General features: G+C 35.6%; 1 protein-coding gene across 7 annotated transcripts in view; it reads right to left on the reverse strand.

Annotated features, from left to right (window-relative positions):
• The window catches only part of HACE1 (HECT domain and ankyrin repeat containing E3 ubiquitin protein ligase 1), a 104,880-nt gene that overhangs the window by 78,117 nt on the left and 7,844 nt on the right, over positions 1-18,919 (reverse strand). For 4 of the 7 annotated variants that reach the window (XR_008916632.1, XM_001368006.4, XM_007484369.3 and 1 more), the window contains exons 3-5: positions 17,928-18,017; positions 17,104-17,208; positions 10,674-10,749 (exon numbers count right to left, since the gene is read on the reverse strand). Coding sequence is in view for 5 of the 7 variants with exons in the window: in XM_001368006.4 (XP_001368043.1) it covers positions 10,674-10,749; positions 17,104-17,208; positions 17,928-18,017 (271 nt within the window). In the remaining 2 variants the exon portion in view is untranslated. Of the gene's footprint in view, positions 1-5,059; positions 5,131-10,673; positions 10,750-17,103; positions 17,209-17,927; positions 18,018-18,919 lie in introns of those variants that run through there. The other 3 variants (XM_007484370.3, XM_056818625.1, XM_007484372.3) reach the window with 2 other exon arrangements.

An 18,919-nucleotide genomic window follows, 5' to 3' on the forward strand; every position in this document is an offset into this window, starting at 1 on the left:
AATCATTAAATATCAAATTTATCTGCCTATATCAGATAATAGTTACCAAAAAAGATGAACCTATGTCTACGCTGCCTACAATAACAAGTATCCTATAATTTCATCTGTTTGGGTGTCCTCAGATTCCACAGGTGGCTGGCTACAGTGAAGATATGGTCTTAGGGCAGAATAGCAAAGCAAGTCAGTTCAATGGTCTAACTTAATATACCAGCAGAGGAGAGATAAATTTAAAGATTCCACTCCAGGCCAGAGCAGTTCAAATGTCCTGTTTCGGTAAACCAGCAGAGGGGCTAATTAACAGTCCACAGTGGGCTGTGTGACCCTGGGCAAGTCATTTAACCCCCATTGCCTCACCATTCTTCTGCCACACAGTATTAATTCCAAGACGGAAGGTAAGGGTTTAAAAAAACTAATAATCAACAGTCCAAAGGGGGTAAAAATGAGTAAACAACAAAAAGAAAACCAAGAGTAAACAGAAGAAAAAAAAAGGAGATAACAACTTAACACTTCAATGGAGATAAAGAACAAAGAACATAACCAATAGATGATGACAAGACACAAGGACCTTCAAGCAAAACCTAAAAAAATCCAGGAAATTGGACTTGGGCTCTTGAAGAGCTGAAAAAGAAATTCAAAAATCAAATAAGACAGGCTTAAGAAAAATGGGGAAAAAAATAATAGCTTAAAAAGCATAATAGGTCACTAGAATCAAAGGCACATGAATTAAAATAAGAAAATGGTGCCTTTAAAAGCCAGAACTGACCAGCTGGAAAATGAGGCCAAAAAGTCAAAGGAGAAAAAGAAATACCTGAAAAGAAGAATGGACCAAATGGAAAATGATGATCAAAAGGTCATGGAAGAAATTCAATCTTTAAAAGTTAGAATTGGGCAAATAGAAGCTAATGACTTCACAAGACATTAAGAAACAAACAAAAAAAACCCAAAAGAATAAAAAAAATTTTAATACTTCACTAAAAAAACAATTGACCTGGAAAATAGATCCAGGAGAAACAATTTAAGAATTATTGGACTACCTAAAAGTCATGAGGTTAAAAAAAAAAAAGGCCTAGACATCATACTACAGGAAATTATCCAATAAAACTGCCCTGATATTCCTGAACAAAAGGATAAAATAGAGCCTGAAAAAATTCACAGATCACTTCCTGCATAAATCCCCAAATGACAATTCCCAGGAATGATATAGACAAGTTCAAGAGTTCCCAGTCCAAGGAGAAAATACTACAAACAGCTAAGAAAGAAACAATTCAGATATCATGGAGCCCCAGTCAGGCTCACACAGGACCTAGCAGCCTCCACACTGAAGGACTGAAAGGCATGAAATATGATATTCTGAATGACAAAGGAACTGGGTTTACAACCAAGAATCAACTACCCTGCAACACTGACTATATTCTTTTAGAGGAAAGTATGGTCATTTAATAAAAAAGATTTCCAAGCATTCCTGAAGAAAAGACCAGACTTAAACAGAAAATTTGAGGCCCAAATACTAAATTCAAGAGAAGCATGAAAAGTTAATAAGAAAGAGAAAAAAATTAAGGGCTTCAATAATGTCAAATGACTTATATTCCTATATAGAAAGATGATATCTGTAATTGTTTAAAATTCTCATAATAGTTAGAAGCTTACATAGTAATATGTTATTTAGGATGATATGTCAAAAAATATAAAACTAGGTGTGAAAGAGAAGATAATATAAGAGAATTAGGAAAACAGAAGCAAAATGAAGTAAACTATATCACATAAAGAAGCGGGGGGAGGGGGGGGCCAATGACAAATACAATGGAGGGAGGAAGAGGTTGGTGGCAGGTAACACTTAAACTGTACTCTCATTGGAATTGGCTCAGAGAGAGAAAAACAGCCAGATTCCTTGGGGTATAGAATTGTAACTTACCTTATAGAGAAGTAGAAGGGAATAAGAAATGGGTGGGGTGGGGTGGAGAGAACTGTAAGACAATGGAGGGAGAGATTGGGGGGCCAATCAAAAGGCCATATAGTAAGAAGGGAATAAGAAGAGAAGTGGTGGGAAGGGAAATAATATCAGGGAGGGGCAGGGAGGAGAATGGCTAAAAACAAAACACTGGAGGGGAGAGAAAGAATGAAAAGAAAAAGGTCAAGATTAAAGGAAGCCTTTAAAATGGAGGATAATGCACAGAAGGTAATCATAACTATGAATGTGAATGGGATGAATTCACCCATAAAATGGAAATGGTGTGATAGAGGCTGACACTAGAGAAAAAGTGCCAGACTGAAGAGTATGTGAAATTGATCACCTGAACAGGGGAGGGGTCCCGGGAGTAAATTTCCGGAGGAGAGAAGACTCTGGCTGGAGAGCAGTTAGGGGTTCTCCATCTTGAGACATTGAAGAGAGATGGTGGATAAAGACTTTCTCCTGAGGGTTACCCATTTTTCCTGCTGGTGACTAGAAATCTTTCCCCCCAACACTTTCCAAATGAAGGGACTTTCTGAAGAGAAACCTGAGCAGACTTTTGTAAAAAATAGACTCGAATACAGGACTACAATCCCCACGAGCCTTTGCTCCACTTCCCCAGAATGCCTTGTAATCTCACCTGGGCCGAGATCGAGAAGGTATTTAAGCTGATTCAAAGGCTTTTGAGGGCTCTCTCTTGGCTCTTTTTGGACTTCTGTTTTGGAGCAGGCGTGTCTCTTGCGTGAGGTGAGGTTATTTTGTCTAGGCCTCTGGCCTAGGCACATGTTTCTTACTTGTATATTCTTTAATCTTTAACCTTTAATAAACCTCTAAAAAATATAATACTTCTTGAAGAGAGAAACTAATTTCTACCTGCCTCAGATGCCTCAGTCTCCCCGTCTCTCCTAAATTTTAATCTTTACACTTTACCTCAGCTCCTGTTGCCCAGGGGTGAGTCAACCTGACTGGTTTTAGCCATTCTCCTCCCTGCCCCTCCCTGATATTATTTCCCTTCCCACCACCTCTCTTCTTATTCCCTTCTTACTATATAGCCTTTGATTGGCCCCCAAATCTCTCCCTACATTGTCTTACAGTTCTCTCCACCCCACCCCACCCATTTCTTATTCCCTTCTACTTCTCTCAGGGGGCTCAGGCTGCCAAGGCCTGAGTCCCCCCCCAAACTCAAAGAGGAAGGATTAGGGTTTAGATAGAGACAGGGAACTCCTTTTTCCCACTTTCCTTTTCCCATTTTTCTCTGCCCGTTGTTCCTTTTCTATTATCTAATTGGGTTAACATTAAAGTTATCTGTTTCCCAAGCTGAGTGTGAGTGAACGGATCAAGGGGAGACCTTTTGGTCTCGAGTAGTGAAGGGGGGACAAGAGTGAGGAGAAAGAAGTGGGGAGAGCAGCTTTTGATAAGAAGGGAAGGCAGAAGGGGGAAAAATCTTCAAACCCCCTCTCCTCTCTCTGAGCCAAACCATTACATCTACTGTCTCCCCTGAAACCCACTTTGTGGAAAGGGGGAGGGTTCTCATCTCTTTCTCTCGCTCCATACCAATAGACCAAGCCTCTCTTTGGGGGGTACAATCCCTTCTTTCTTTTTTTATTTTTTTAAAAACAGCTAGTACCCCAGATTTAAAAGGACCCCATTTATTATATATATATGTGTGTGTGTGTGTGTGTGTGTGGTGTGTGTATATATAATAGACTCTATCACAGCGGATAGCAGAATGGATTAAAAACCAGAATCCCACCATATGTTGTTTACAAGAAACACACTTGAGGCTGATAGACACATACAGAGTAAAGGTAAGACGCTAGAACAGAATCTATTAGGCTACAACTGAGACAAAGAAGGCAGGCATAGCAAGCATGATCTCAAAGATAAAGTAAAAATACATTTGATTAAAAGTGATAAGGAAGAAAATTACATCTTAATAAAAGGCAATATAACTAACGAAGAAATAGCAGTACTCAACATATATGCACCAAATGGTATAGCTTCCAGATTGTTAAAGGAGAAACTAAAGGAGCTTAAGGAGAAATAGTAAAATCATACTAGTGGGGGACCTCAACCTTCCCCTATCAGAACTAGACAAATTGAACCAAAAAATAAATAAGAAAGAAGAGAAGTGAATGAAATGTCAGAAAAATTAGAGTTAATAGATATCTAGAGAAAATTGAATAGGGATAAAAAGAAACATGCATTATTTTCAGTAGCACATGGTACATATACAGAGACTGACCGTGTACTAGGGCATAAAAATACTAATGAATGCAGAAAAGCAGAAACAATAAATGCAATTTTTCTGATCATAATATGCAATTAAAATTATCATTAATAAGTTTGTGGAAAGGCAAAATTAAAATCAATTGGAAATTAAATAATCCAATTCTTGAAACCTGGTGGGTCAAAGAATAAATCAAAGAAAGAATTACTAATTTCACTGAAGAGAATAACTTAAAGACAACATATCAAAATCTATGAGATAGAGCCAAAGCAGTACTCAAGCAAAAATGTGTATCCCTCAGTGTCTATATCAAAAAATGAGGGGAAGGAGATCAATGAATTGGGCATGCAGCTAAAAAAACTATAAGAACCAATTTGTAAACTCCAGGTAAAAACTAAATTAGAAATCCTAAAAAAATCAAAGGAGAAATTAATAAAATTGAAAATAAAAGAACTTTTGAACTAATAAATAAGACTAGAAGCTGATTCTTTGAAAAAAAAAGTATTGGTTAAACTAACTTTAAAAAAAAAAGAAGATAATCAAATTAACAGTATCAAAAGTGAAAGGGGCAATCTCACCTCTAATGAAGAGGAAATTAAGGCAATTATTAAGAGCTATTTTGCCCAATTATATGACAATCTAGGTGAAATGAATGATTATTAAAAAATATATAAATTGCCTAGATTAACAAAAGAGGAAATAGAATACTTAAATAATCTCATATCAGAAAAAGAAATTGAACAAGCCATCAAAGAACTATTTAAAGAACAACTAATTCCAAAACTATATAAACTATTTGACAAAAATAAAGGCCCCATTTTTCTCTTATGACTAAACCACTGGCCCAGATCCCCAACAATATTCTCAACAAATAACCATACCTCTTACTTTGCTAAGGTTAAAGTCACTCAACACGATCTCTCTCAAAAATCTCTCTGTGCCTTCGCCCAATTTTTGCTGCTTCACTTCTGTTTCAAAAAGAAAAGATAGCTTTCCATTTGGTCAAGGTTTATTCTACTGATGCCCTTGATTTCAATCCCTCCTCCAGGACCCTGATCCATCAGTTATTAATTCACCAACCAGTATTTACTAAACATTTACTTTGTTCTAGGTACTTTGCTAATATTAGGATAATTGGATTTATTAGGAAATAAGGTTGGTTATAAGAAGGTCTCTTATAAAAAGGTCTCCAGCTAGAGAAGGAGGTATGTAAGAGGTTACCTTAAGACAAAACTGGAATTTTCATAGAGGTTCTTTAAGAGAATTCCCAATGATCCTTTGCTGGGAATGTTGGAAGTTAACTGCTCTCTTAGATTTGACCTCTCAAGAGAAAGGAGGTGAAGGATTTTATCTCTGTGTGTTTGCGGAGGACAGTTGATTTGAAACATTGTGTAAGTGGATAAAGATTTGAAGGAGAAAACTGACAGAGTAGGAGAAAACTCAGGTGTTTCCCTGGTCTGACCAGTGCAAACAGAAGAGAATAATAATCACAGTGAGACCTGGAGTGAACCTTCATCCTGTCAGTGAATTGAGCTTGGAAACTGAAGAGAGAGACTGAGAAGCTGAATTGATTTAAAGATAAATATAAAAATACTTATAACTAGATCAGATTATATAGTTTAGAAATTTATATTTAAAATACATTTAAGGAGATTAGTATAGGCTTGGGTTTCCTGGCAGAAGATACTTCTTGAGAAGTTTTAGTGGGGTATTTTGGGAATTGGTTAGAAGGTTTTCATATAGGAATAATATTTATAAAATATCTTTCTTTTTTCTTGTTCTTTCCCTGAACCTTGTAATTACAAATAAATAGAATTTTGTATATATCCAGTCTCTGATTGATTTCTCAAGTACCAAGCTCAGTCACCTTTTCAACTGTCAACTACAGGATCACCTCCACCCAAGAGCCTTTCTTTAACCACCCACCACTAGTGGCAAATTACAATATAATTCAACATCTAGGGTTAATATATCCCCAAAATTACACTAGGGCCTGGGTATATAAAGACAAAACTGAAATAGCCCTTGCCCTCAAGGAGTTGACAACATATATGACTGCATACAAAACAGACACAAGATAATTTAGAAAAGGAAGTACTAATAGCTGGGAGGATAAGGAAAGGATTCATGTAAAAGGTAAAACATTAGTTGTATTCTAAGAGGAGATGATAAGTAAGAAGTACATACTATACATAAGAGAAAGGCAGTGCAAAGGCACAGAGATGACATATCTTGTGTCAAGAACAATTTAGAATGTCAGTTTGGCTTGGCTATAGTAACAATCAAGGGAAGTATATAATGAGCTTGGAAAAGTAGGTTGAGTTAGTTTGTTAAGGGCTATAGATGCCAAGCAGAGAAGTTTATATTTGAATCTTGAGGTATCCTAGAGATCAAGTTACTAGAATAAAGGATGGAATGATATCCAAGAAGCAATTTAGGAGAGTCACTTTGGCAACTTTATAGCAGATAGACTAGAATGGATAAATATTTGAAGTAGGAGTCTAAGGCAACAGTTCAGGTCAAAGGTGATAAGGATGAACTAAGACAGTGGCTGTGTGAGTGCAAAGGAGACAAAAGAAACAGCAAAATTTATTTGGCAACTAGTTACATGGGATGAATAAGAAATGTGGAACAGAAGATGATACATGAGATTATAAATGTAGGTGAATGGTAGGAGAGTGATAGTCTTAGCAGAAATTAAAAAGTATGGAAAAAGGGTGGGTTTGGAAAGAGATATATTCAATTCTATTTTATACTGGTTCAGTTTGAAAAACTTAAGGGATAGTCAGTATAAAATGTCCAATAAACAACTGATGTTAGACTAGAGTTCCAGTTTAGGATTACGAATCTAGATCTGCAAGTCATCTTCACAGAGATAACTAACTGCCTATGGAAAGTAATATGGTCACCAAGTGAGAAAGTTCAAACAGAACTGGGCCCAGGAGACAGCCTTGAGGCACACTACACTTAAGGAACAGAATATGAATGATGAAGGAACCTGGAAAGGAATGCTCAGAAAGTTAAGGAAGAAGCAAGAAAATAGTCACAAAAATTCAGAATGGAAAAATTATCCAAGAAGAAAAGATGATCAACAGCATCAAATGCTACCAAGATCAAGGATAACATCCTCAGAAAAAGCCAGATTTAGCAATAAAAAGATCTCTTCTCTTTCTTCTATTTTCAGGCTCTTCTCCACCTTCACTTCTGCCTTATCAAATGTGTTCCTTATAAAAAAAAAAACTCTTCAATTCCACTATTCTAAATTATTGTTCCTTTTCCCTTTCACTATCAAACTTCTTGACTTTGTAATCTTGCACTCACTACTTCCATATGCCCCTGCCCTGCTCATTCACTTTTGTGAAAGGATTCTTCTAAATCTGGCTTCAATTCATAACATATTACTGAGACTGATTCCTCAAAAGTCACTATTAACCTAACTGCACAAAATCCAACAGTCATTCCACAGTTCTCATTCTTCTTGAACCTCTGAAAAATTTGAAAATATTAACTACCACCTCTCTAATACAGAAACCAAGGGCAGATAATAAAACATGGTTTTCTTTCTGCCTAATGGCCCCTTCTTTGTGTTCACTGGCACCTTCTTACTCCTCCCACAAGCTTAACATAGACACTTCTCCACACAGTTACTAACACTTTTTTTACTGACTACTCTTTTCCTATCTCTATGATCTATGCTTCTGGCTCTTCTTTGTAGATAATTCCCAAATTTACATCTCTCCAGACCCAACCTCTCTGGAGATGTTGATGCATATTTCCCACCATCTACTAAAGATATTCAATTGGATATCTCACAGGTACCTCAAGTTGAACATAGGACTGGACTCATCAGTTTTACTCTAAACACTGTCACTCCTGACTTCCCTATCTCTCTCTTTTTTTTAATCCTTACCTTCTGTCTTAAAAACAGCAGAAGAGCAGTAAGAGCAAGGCAATAGGGGTTAAGTGACTTGCTCAGAGTCCTATCACAAAGCAAGGAAGTGTTTGAGGTCAAATTTGAATGCAGGACCTCCTGTCCTTGGCTCCCAATCACTGAGCTGCCTAGCTACCTCCACTCCTATCTCTTTTAATAGTATCACCATTCTTTAACCACTTATTGCCAAAACCCAAAATTATCTCTGATTCTTTCCCCTTTATCTTATAAAGGCAGTTGCTAAATCTTACTGATTCAATCTTATTACAGCTCAAATCTATCCCCACCTTACTACTTTTCCTGTCACCAACAGAGTTTATATTATCATAGTAGCAGAGCATCACAGATTTATAGTTGAAAGGACCTCTGGGACCATTCAGTCCAAACCCCTCATTTTGCAAGTGAGAAAATAAAGGACCAGAAAGGTTCAGTGATTTATTTCCCCAGGGTCCCACAGGTAGCAAGTACCAAAGACAGGATTTATCCTTAAGACTCCAAAGTCATGTTCTTTTTACTTTACTCTGCTGCCTTCTAAAACAAAGTCTTGCTTGCCAAGAATATTAAGATAGCCCCTAAAAGGAGTTCTATCTTTTATTTTCCTTAGCCTTTTCAAATCCAACCTATACTACATCTCCTAAATTGGTTTCTAGAGTCATTAAAATAATGATGTTATTGTTCGGGTCAAAAACCTTCAATGACACCTCAAAGTCTACCAAATAAAAACCAACTCTTTACCTAACATGTGAGCACACCCTCACAATTTAGATTCATTCTTTTTTTTCACACTACAATGCATCATATGTTCTATACTCTAGTCAAGTTAGATTGCCTTTCATCTTCCAAACATACATTTGCTCTCATTACTTAGGTTCATATTATACCCTCTCTACCATTTCTACTTTTACTTATAGGTATTCTACATTGCAGAGATTAAATGTCACCTCCTCAGATGCCTTCTTTGATCTTCTTGTTCAAAATTGATACTTCCTTTATCTCATCTCATGGGACTTTTTTCTCTTGGGACATTTTATCTCTTCTTCTAGAAAACAAACCCTTGAAATTTGACTACTTTAGATTTATGAAATTATGATATATTCTAATTTAATATATTACAAATATATAAAAACTATCTCTTCCATACAGTTTACATATTTATTTCAAAGATCTTTTTTCACCAGAATTGAAACTCCCTGAAGCATGTTATGAATTCTTCAAACTTAGAAAATATGGACAAGTTCTTAATAAGACCTAGAAAATGCACCAGATCAAATCCTAATAGAGAAATCCAGAAAAAAATAACAGTGAGTCCTTTGTCCTTCCCAGCTCAAGACAAAGATACAGACAAGAAGTTCTGTGGATGTGAGAGAAGGGGTAGCCAGAGTTGGCCAGGGAACAACACTTGCACCCAGGAAAAGGCGGTATACCAAGACAAGAGTAGGTCCCACAGTCACACCAGGGCATCTCCAGAGCCCCACACCATAGCACTAAGAGGGACAGATAGCAATCCAGAAGAGTGAGAAGGGGACCTGTGTCTTTCCCAGTGGGAAACCCTAGTCATTGTATGGAGAAAGAAAGAAGTTCAGAAGCCATCAACAGTAGGCTCAGACTTCAGTTACATAGCAGGATCTCCAAAGCAGAGCCTACTGCTGTAAGTCAATAGATCTTTCAAACTGTTTGACAGGGTCTGAATCAGGCAGCTGTCTACTTTTGCACAGACCCAAAGTCAGGTCAGGAATTGCAGAGCTCAGACTGGGGAGTAGCCAAAAAAGAACTTGTCCTGAATCAGACCAATTTGGGAACACTGAAATCTTCTAAGTGCCCTTCCCATCCCTAAGATCCCAGGATAACAAAATCCTTAATATCCCCAAGAAATTAGCAAGAGGAATAATACAGGTCTCCCCTCCCAAAGTGTGACAGAGCCCAGACCTAACCTCAAGAGTGAAGTTGGGAAGTAGGCTTGAAGAACAGGCAAAAACAACAACAAAAAGAACCCCATAATAATCCCACCATAATAGGCAGGGCCACATACACACACCAAATGCAGAAGAGATACTCTAAAAAAGCACAAGGTATCAAAGAAGGACCTTGGTGGAGGGAAATGCTCACACAAAGAATATTACACTTACTTCATTTTGAAAGGGACAGGAAAAGGAGAAAGAAAAACATTCTAATCCTGAGCACAGTGAGGAACAAAGAAGAGGAAAAAACCACACCCATTGTCTAACCTCCCAAAATGCCTATAAAAAATGTACTGTTGAAAGATTTAGTGACTATCAGTGACAGAACCTAAGGAAAGAAAACTAGAGGATGTCAAAATAAAAACACTCAAAAAGAAACAAGCAAGCAAACAAAAAGATTAGTAGCCAAGTTTCTATGAAATAAATTCCTCAATAAATCTAAAAGGAAAAATAAGCCTTCAAATATCTATGATCCATTTAGTTATTGCAAACACACTTCTAAACATTTAAAAGCATAAAAAACAGTTGTTTCAAAACTTGTGTATCATGTTAAGTTTTATTTTTTCAAAAGTATCTAGTCATTTCAGCAAAATTTAAAACACTTACTGCAGTCAGTCCTTCGTTATTACAGATGTTGACATCCGCACTGTATTCTAATAATTTACTCATGCACTTCTTCTGACTAGAGAGAAGAAAAGAGACATTCACAAATGTCATAATCAGTAGCATTATAATACACTAATTATAGAATGAGAGGTATTTTGTGAAGAAATAAATTCAATTCAATAGCTGATACGGTTACATAATTATACAAGTACCCTACTTGAACAATAAACTCGGCCAACATCAGCTAAAATGAAATACAAAATGATAATGTTTCTAAAATCTGCACATATTAAAACATTATGTCTTCTTTACAGATAACTAGAGGGGGAAAAATGTGTAATCAGGTTTTTTGTCATTGTTGTTTGGGGGAATTTGTTTTGGAGTTTGTTTGAGACTAAGTCTCTCAACTAGGGTGGAAGTGGCCACTCATGGGTTCTAATCCAATACTGACTGGCACAGAAGTTTAAACTGTTCCATTTTTATTATATTTTCTCCCCCATTAAATTGGGGTTTTTGTGACTAGGGTTAAGTGACTTTGCACAGGGTCATACAGATAGGAAGGATCTGAGACTAGATTTGAACCCAGGATTTCACATCTCTAGGTCTTGCTCTCTAACCACTGAATCACCTATCTACTCCACCTGCTCCATTTTTCAAAGCTGGCTATGTTCACCCCTCCATAGTCAATTAAGTTGTCCTCCATTCCCAGGGACTCAACTCACTGGTGGTGAGTGGCGGCAATGAACTTAGTGGACACCCAACTGGCTTTAGAAATACTACACTATATATAGAATTCTCAAACTCAAATGACCTGCCAACTTTAACCTTGCTGACACAAGGAGAATACAGGTGTGTGCCAATATGCAAGACAATAATCAAGTTTTCATTTCATTCAGAAAGCAACAGTCAAATATTTCTTTAAATTAAAATAGTCAAATTTCAATCAGTTGAAATATTATGATAGTCTTATCAAATACCATGTTCTTAATTACAAAACATTTAAAATATAACTCTAAGATAAAACAAAAAGCAATTACCACAAAATAGTCAACACTAAAGCTTTCCTACATTCGGTCTACTAAAATACAAATCATTATAATTCAAACATTTATTAAGTGCTTGCTATAGACAAAATATTATAAGTGCTAAGAATTCAAAGAAGAAGAAAAAAGGATCCCCTGCCCTCTAGACCCTTCTCTTCTACCGAAGGATAGTACCACTATTACTAGTACATGGCATTCATATAGTGCTCAAGAATTTGCAAAGCACTTTCAATACATGATCTCTCAGTCGCACAACTCTAAGCAAAGAAATACTTGTAGTATTATTCTCCCCATTTTAAAGATAAATGAAATGAAGCTCAGAGTGGAAAGATTTTACTGTAGTCAAAATAGTAGGTAACATCAGGAGTGGGAGTCAGGTCTCCCTGAATCAAAGTCCAGTGCTCAATAACTATATGTCAATGCATTCTCAAATACACCTTGTGTTTACAAGGTAATCTAAGGAGGGAGAGAGACAGAAGGCAAGTTAGAAATGGGTTTCACTGAGGAAACTCAAGTTGAACTTAGAAAGTAGATAGAAGTTCTGAGAGGTAAGACAAAAATGGATGGATTAGTGGAAGCCATTATCAGGGAACACTAGCAGCCAGTGAGTCAAAATAGAGATTGCATGGAGGGAAAATAATTGTAAATACTGAGGATTTTAAAAGCTAAATTTAAGTATTCTATCCTAATGGTATAGGGAGCCATTGCTGGTTTTGCCACAGAGGACCATGGTATGGTCCCTAGGCCCTAACAAAATTGTTTTGGCAGCTAAGGGATTAGAAACTGAGAGACCAATTAGGAGTCTATTATAGTGATCTAGGCAACAGGTGATAAAAACCTAAACTAGAGTAATAACCGTAATAGTTGTCAGAAAAAGACAGATGTGAGAGAACATAAAATCACAACATGTCAAGCTGGAAGGGACTTCAGAGATCTAGTCCAAAACCCATTTCACAAATAAGAGAAGTAGATCCCAGAGAGGTTAGACAACTTATCATGGGTCATTCAACTCAGCTAGTAAATAGCAGAGTTAAAATCTAGAACTCTGCCATCTGACTAAATTTGACATACTTTCCACATTAAGTTGCCTCACTTTAGTAGTAGGAAACATCCCCAAGTAGCAAGGAGGCCTACCATAGCCTGCTGGTTGGTCTCCCTGCCACAAATCTCTCCCCATTCCAATCCATTCTCCATTCAGCTGACAAAGGGATCTTCCTAGACTAAAGATCTAACTATGTTATTCCACCTACTATAAACTCCAGGGGTTCCCTATAAGTCCCTGAATCAAATAAAAAGAATAAAAGCCTATCTGGCCTTTGAAATAATTCATAACCTGCCTCCTTTCCGCCTTTCCATTCTTACACCTATCATTTCCCCTTCTCCATCCTTTCCCCAATCGACATGCTCTGCAATCTAGTAACACTGGTATATACAACAAATACAAGAGAAAAGTAGAGCTATTAATAGATGGTATACCAGAAGTAGCCCTAATTTGCCTGGCTGTCCCTCACCTGACACATTATTTCTTTCTAAGCCCTTACCTTCCATCTTGGAATCAATACTAAGTATTGGTTTCAAAGCAGAAGAGTAGTAAGGGCTAGGCAATTTGGGTTAAGTGAATTGCTCAGGGTCACAAAGGTGGGAAATGGCAAAGGCCAGAATTGAACCAAAGACGTCCTGTTTCCAGGCCTGGCACTCTATCCATTGAGCAACCTAGCCAACCTGCACCTGGCACATCTGCTTAAAACAACTGACTTAGAACTATGTGATCTACTTCAATGATACTTGTTAACAAAGACCAAACTATGTACTAAAAAAATTCTTAACTATATATCCCAAAACATGGTCAAATTATATTATCTTAAATTTCACAATATTAGAAATTTTTATCATAAACTGCTATGCTCTATAAAAATCACAAACTATATATAGTAGCTTTTAAATTTTATCTACAGAGATTTTAAAAAGTTAAATACTTAAGACAAATACAACAAATTGGACTATTCCAATTTATTTTCTTCTACCAACTTGCTATGTAAATCACTATCTCTACCTTTTTTCCTCATCTTCAAAATTTATGGAATGAGGATCTCCTCCCACTGAGATGGTCTAATATTGACAGACCTAATAATTAAAATGATTCATCTTTATGTGTTAATTGTAAATCCTTTGTTTCTAAAGAATATTTAAAAGATTCTTTCTGGCAAACTAATGCAGAAACTATCCTGCCTTTCAATACTGGGATCTTGTCCATATCTTTCACACTGAGTCACCTGCTGGAATCTCCAGCTATAGTGACAAAAGAACTGAACTTGTTTTTATCCATGCTGTGAGGCAAACTGTTCTTCAGCTTCTAATTAGACTATGAAAATTTAGTGAAATAATTGTTCATATCTGCACATTTTCATAAGATAGCTATGCACTATATATTATTAACCCCATATAGCAATATAGTGCCAAATTTATTATTACAAAAAATTATTACTTGCCTACTATCTGCCATCTTTTAAATCTAAAACATGAAGATATATTAAAGCTAAAAGTTAAAAATTAAAGTTAAAAAAATACTTGCCTTAAGACAGGGAATGTGATTCTAGGTCCTAATTCACTTTCCCCTCTCTGACCTCAGTTTCTTTATCTATAATATGAGGCATTTGCACTAGATGATCTGTAAAGATCCTTCCAGCTCCAAAAGTCTATAAAATGACTAAATCTTCTGAGATCTAAAGTAAATGTAGCAATGGATAAACTTACTCTGACCTTGATACTCACCTTACAATGTCTACCATAGGTATTATAACAATCTTACAGATGACCTACTAAAAAATACTGGCCAATCACTTGGTTCAGGGACTATTATGAGAAAAGGGACAAGGACAGAGAGTAATTCAGTCCTCAAAATACTCAATACCTGAAATTCTATTACCACTTTATATAGTTTCCTCACTATGATCATTTTAATCAATCTTGTAACAAGCTCACTGCCAGTACAGAATAACTTAAGATGCACTACTACCACTTTCCTTTCTCCAAATATTACTTATCCAGCAACTTTAACTATCTAGAAAATGGCTGATAACTAAGAAATAAACAAAAAAGAATCACTGAACAAGCAAAAAAGTCACAAATCCTGCACTTATTTAGAATAAAATTCTCTGAGAACCTCAATTAGAGCCTATTTTAACCTTTCCTTAGACTTAATTTTCACATGCTTCATTATCTTGTTTGTTGGCCCATGGCATTAAAAAGTACAAATTAGAAGAGGTAAGGAATGTCAGTAAAAGCAAATACACTGGCAGCAAGTGATGGTTGATAAGCAGTTTCCAAAGAAAATTTTTTACAAATCAGTGCAAGAGGGCAGAAAGATGGCACAGCAAATAGAGTGCTTAGCCTGGAGTCAGGAAGACTCATCTTCTTGAGTTTAAATCTATCCTCAGATACTTACTAGTTGTGTGACTCTAGGCAAGTCACTTAAACCCATTTGCCTCAAAAAAAAAAGTTAATGCAAGAATTAAAAGAGCTCAGCAATGTGGAATTATTCAGTGAAGGGGAAAATAACATGTCTAAAACAGGATTAAAGAACAGAAATGTATTTTTGTTGTTATTGTTCAGTCATTTCAGTTGTATCCGATTCTTTATGACCCCATTTGAAGTTTTCTTGACAAAGATACTGGAGTGGTTTGTCATTTTCTTCTCCAGCTCATTTTATAGATAAGAAAACTGAGGTAAACAGGATTAAGTGACTTGTTTAGGGGTCACACAGCCAGTAAGTCTTTAGCCAGATTTAAAATTTAAAAAGATGAATTTTTCTGACTTCAGGGCAGGCACGCTATCCACTGTGCCACCTAGCTATCCAAAAAATTGTAATATGAAGAGTATAGTCATTGATATTCATAGTAATAAAGAAGCAATATGGCACTGATTGAGAATTGGCCCCAGAGCCAGAAAGATTGGATTTCAAGTCCCATTTCTACCATAAACCATTTCTGTGTGACCCTGGTCAAATAATTTAGCCTCTCTGTGCCCTAAACAATTAAAACTATAAATTGCAGAAGAAACAGTAACATGCATTAGTAAAGAGAGTTTCTTCAACAGAGAGTTCTCTATATGAATGAAATTAGAAGTCCAGGCCCTGTCTCACACTACTTATAACAATCCAGAGTCATTTCCTTAATATATTCTATATACTTTATTAAAAATGGCAAAAAAAATCCATTTTCAAAAAAATTTCAACCAAAAATGGCTATAATAAAACTTTTTGACATTTAAGGAGGCAAGCTTCAGTTATTTAAAAAATCTACTTAAAAAGAATGATTCATTCCTTTGAATTCTGGCTAAATAGAGTATTCTCTGAGGTCTAACCTTAACTAAATTACACAGGGGGGAAAAAAAAGTAAAGTTTAGAAAGTAAAAGACTCCAGAAAGGAGATAGGAATGCCATATTTCAAAAAGTGTGATGTCATTATAATGTAAGATGAAAGAAAAAATGTATAGGGACTGAACCTATGATCTCCCAGATGAGGAAGCTACTCCTATCAAAGTGAGGGAAGTCAACACCTCCTCTGACACTTAGGAGAAAGGATTCTTCACCTGGGCTCCCCGAACTTGTTTTTATAATATCATGATAATTGTAGGCCAATATACTTGGTTTCCTTTGTAATCAATGAGTGTTATTTTATGCAATTAAAAACATTATTCAGAGAAGGGATACATAGGTTTCACTAGACTGTCGAACGGATTCATCATACTAAAAAAAAAAAAAATCAAGAACCCCAATCTTAAGAGAATTACCTAAGAAATTAAGTAATTGCTCCTCTCACCTGGCTAATATGTGCACAAAGCAGGAGTTGAACCTAGGTTATTGCCTTCAAGACCAATTCTCTCTCCACTCACTATACTGCCTCTCTCACAAAAAGGAAAACTAAAGAAGTCCAATGATATTAGGTTCAACTATAACTACATCTAAAAAAACTGTAACCATATGAATTTAGTGATACTCATTTCACTTTTCATAATATTCTTTATTTCTTGAAGCAGCTACGTACCTGACTCATTGGATAAAGCACTAAGCCTGGAGTGAGCAAGACCCTGAGTTTAAGTCTGGCCTCAGACTTTCTGGGGATCAAATGAGATAAAATTTGTAAAGCATATATTAGCACAGTGCTTGATAAACACAATAAGCACCTGAAAAATGCTTTTTCCCCCACTTCTTAATATGAAAAATTCTAACCTATTTTATCTTTAATTAAAATTCTACATTAAAAATGATCATACTTATATGTTTATATGACTTTCACAAGGTAAATATCAAAAATCACCAAGTAAAGATAATTAAAAAGCTTTGAAACATATTATGAAAAACAAGTTATTTAGGAAGATCATTTTACCCATTTCTAGCCGCCAAATGAAGAGGTGTACACCCTGAAATATCTTGATAGTTAGGATTTGCTCCTTTTTTTAACAGCAGAACCAAGCATTCAACTGATCCACAACTGAAACAATATTAAGAGTTCAAATTCTTTTAGTAACTAAAGGAAATGTATTAATTCAATATCCAAATGTCAAAAACTAAAATATCTCTCTGGTCACCAACATCCAACACTTACCCCATGAAGATAATACATTCTACTTCTACTAAGATATCAATTAACTAGTAGCTTGTTTTAGCCACAGTTCACAAATCCAAAAAATACATAAATGTGTATTAATGCATATGTACATACACTGTTTTAATGACTGACTTATCATTACTTACAAATGTCATGAAAACACTTTCCAAAAGTCTAATTTTCTATTACTAATAAGCAATAGAATAATCTAACTAAATAGTATTCTCCATCTAACTTTAGCTATATATTAGCAATAAATGACAAAAGTCAATGACTTTAAATTACAGTTAGCATATTTTCAAATAAAAACTAAAGTTAATTTGAATTTTTTAATAATTTTAATAATTTCTCCAGTTCAAAAGAAAAAAAGTAAATTTGGTTGAAGGGTTATTGTTCAGTCTATCACAAAAGGAAGCTATATTTCACCCAGCCTATAATCTTGATCCAGATCCAACCCAAAGTCTACAGCAGTAGTTCATGGTTATATCAATGACGACATTCCAGAATAACCGCACAAAAAAGCATAACAAACAAAATGTTGACAATCAAGAAAACGTAAGCACACAAACCACATTTAGCTGCCCAAACCAAGTATGTCTTACTTTGCAGCAATATGAAGTAAGCTTCTTTTCACCCGTCCAAATGCATAATTGACATCAAACTTTGAATTGGATAATAATTCTGAAACAGACCTAAACAGAAAATCAGAAGATTAAAGCACAGTTCAAAGCTTCTCAACTCATCAAATCTTCAATATGAAGGAGAAATTCAAAGCCCCAAGGGAGAAATAAATCTCTGAAGTGGAAAAATTTACCCAAAGCAATATAACTACCAAAAAGTACATAATATAATCAATTAAGCTAGAGACCACACAGTTCCAATCATGACTATTAAGACACTGACATATTCCTTACTCTGAAGCCACCTACACTGGTTTCTGCTACCAATGAAAGCTTCTGTGCAAAGGGAGTTAGGTTAGAGAATGCATAACACGTGCTTGATATGTAATTTTTTAACTCATATCTAAATTTTGCCTGAATCACTTGTAATTTACTGCAAAATCTATAGCTGATTTTTTGTTTTTATATTTACCACCTTAAAGGTAAGTTCACAACTTCATCTATAGGTGAGCTATTTTATTCCAATTTTAAATGCCAATCATCTTAGGTCTAAGTACCTCTCTGCCTCTAGTCAACAGCTCTTCACAAATGGCAGAGTACCAAAAAAGTAATACATTTATGAAAATATGCTTTCCTACATTTCTATAATTTCTGGGTGATCAGGTCTGCACTTACTCACTTCCTTTTACCTCAATACATCTTAGAAGCCCATGATAACTTCCAAACATTAATTTTCATGGAATGGGTTATTACAAGGTTTCCCAAGTGTTACTTTTAAATGACTAAAGTGATTTAAACTTAAAGGAAAAAAAGCTGCACTAAAGAGTTTTGGGACACTTTGTATATAATTCATCATACTTTCAGAATGCTCCAGGAAAAAACATCAGAACCATATACATTTTTCCCCATGAAAGTTAAAATATTTTAATTACAAAATCTCTGAATCTGAAAGAACCCTAGTGATATCAAATACC

The sequence above is a fragment of the Monodelphis domestica genome, chromosome 2 (genome assembly GCF_027887165.1).
Source record: "Monodelphis domestica isolate mMonDom1 chromosome 2, mMonDom1.pri, whole genome shotgun sequence".
NCBI lineage: Eukaryota > Metazoa > Chordata > Mammalia > Didelphimorphia > Didelphidae > Monodelphis > Monodelphis domestica.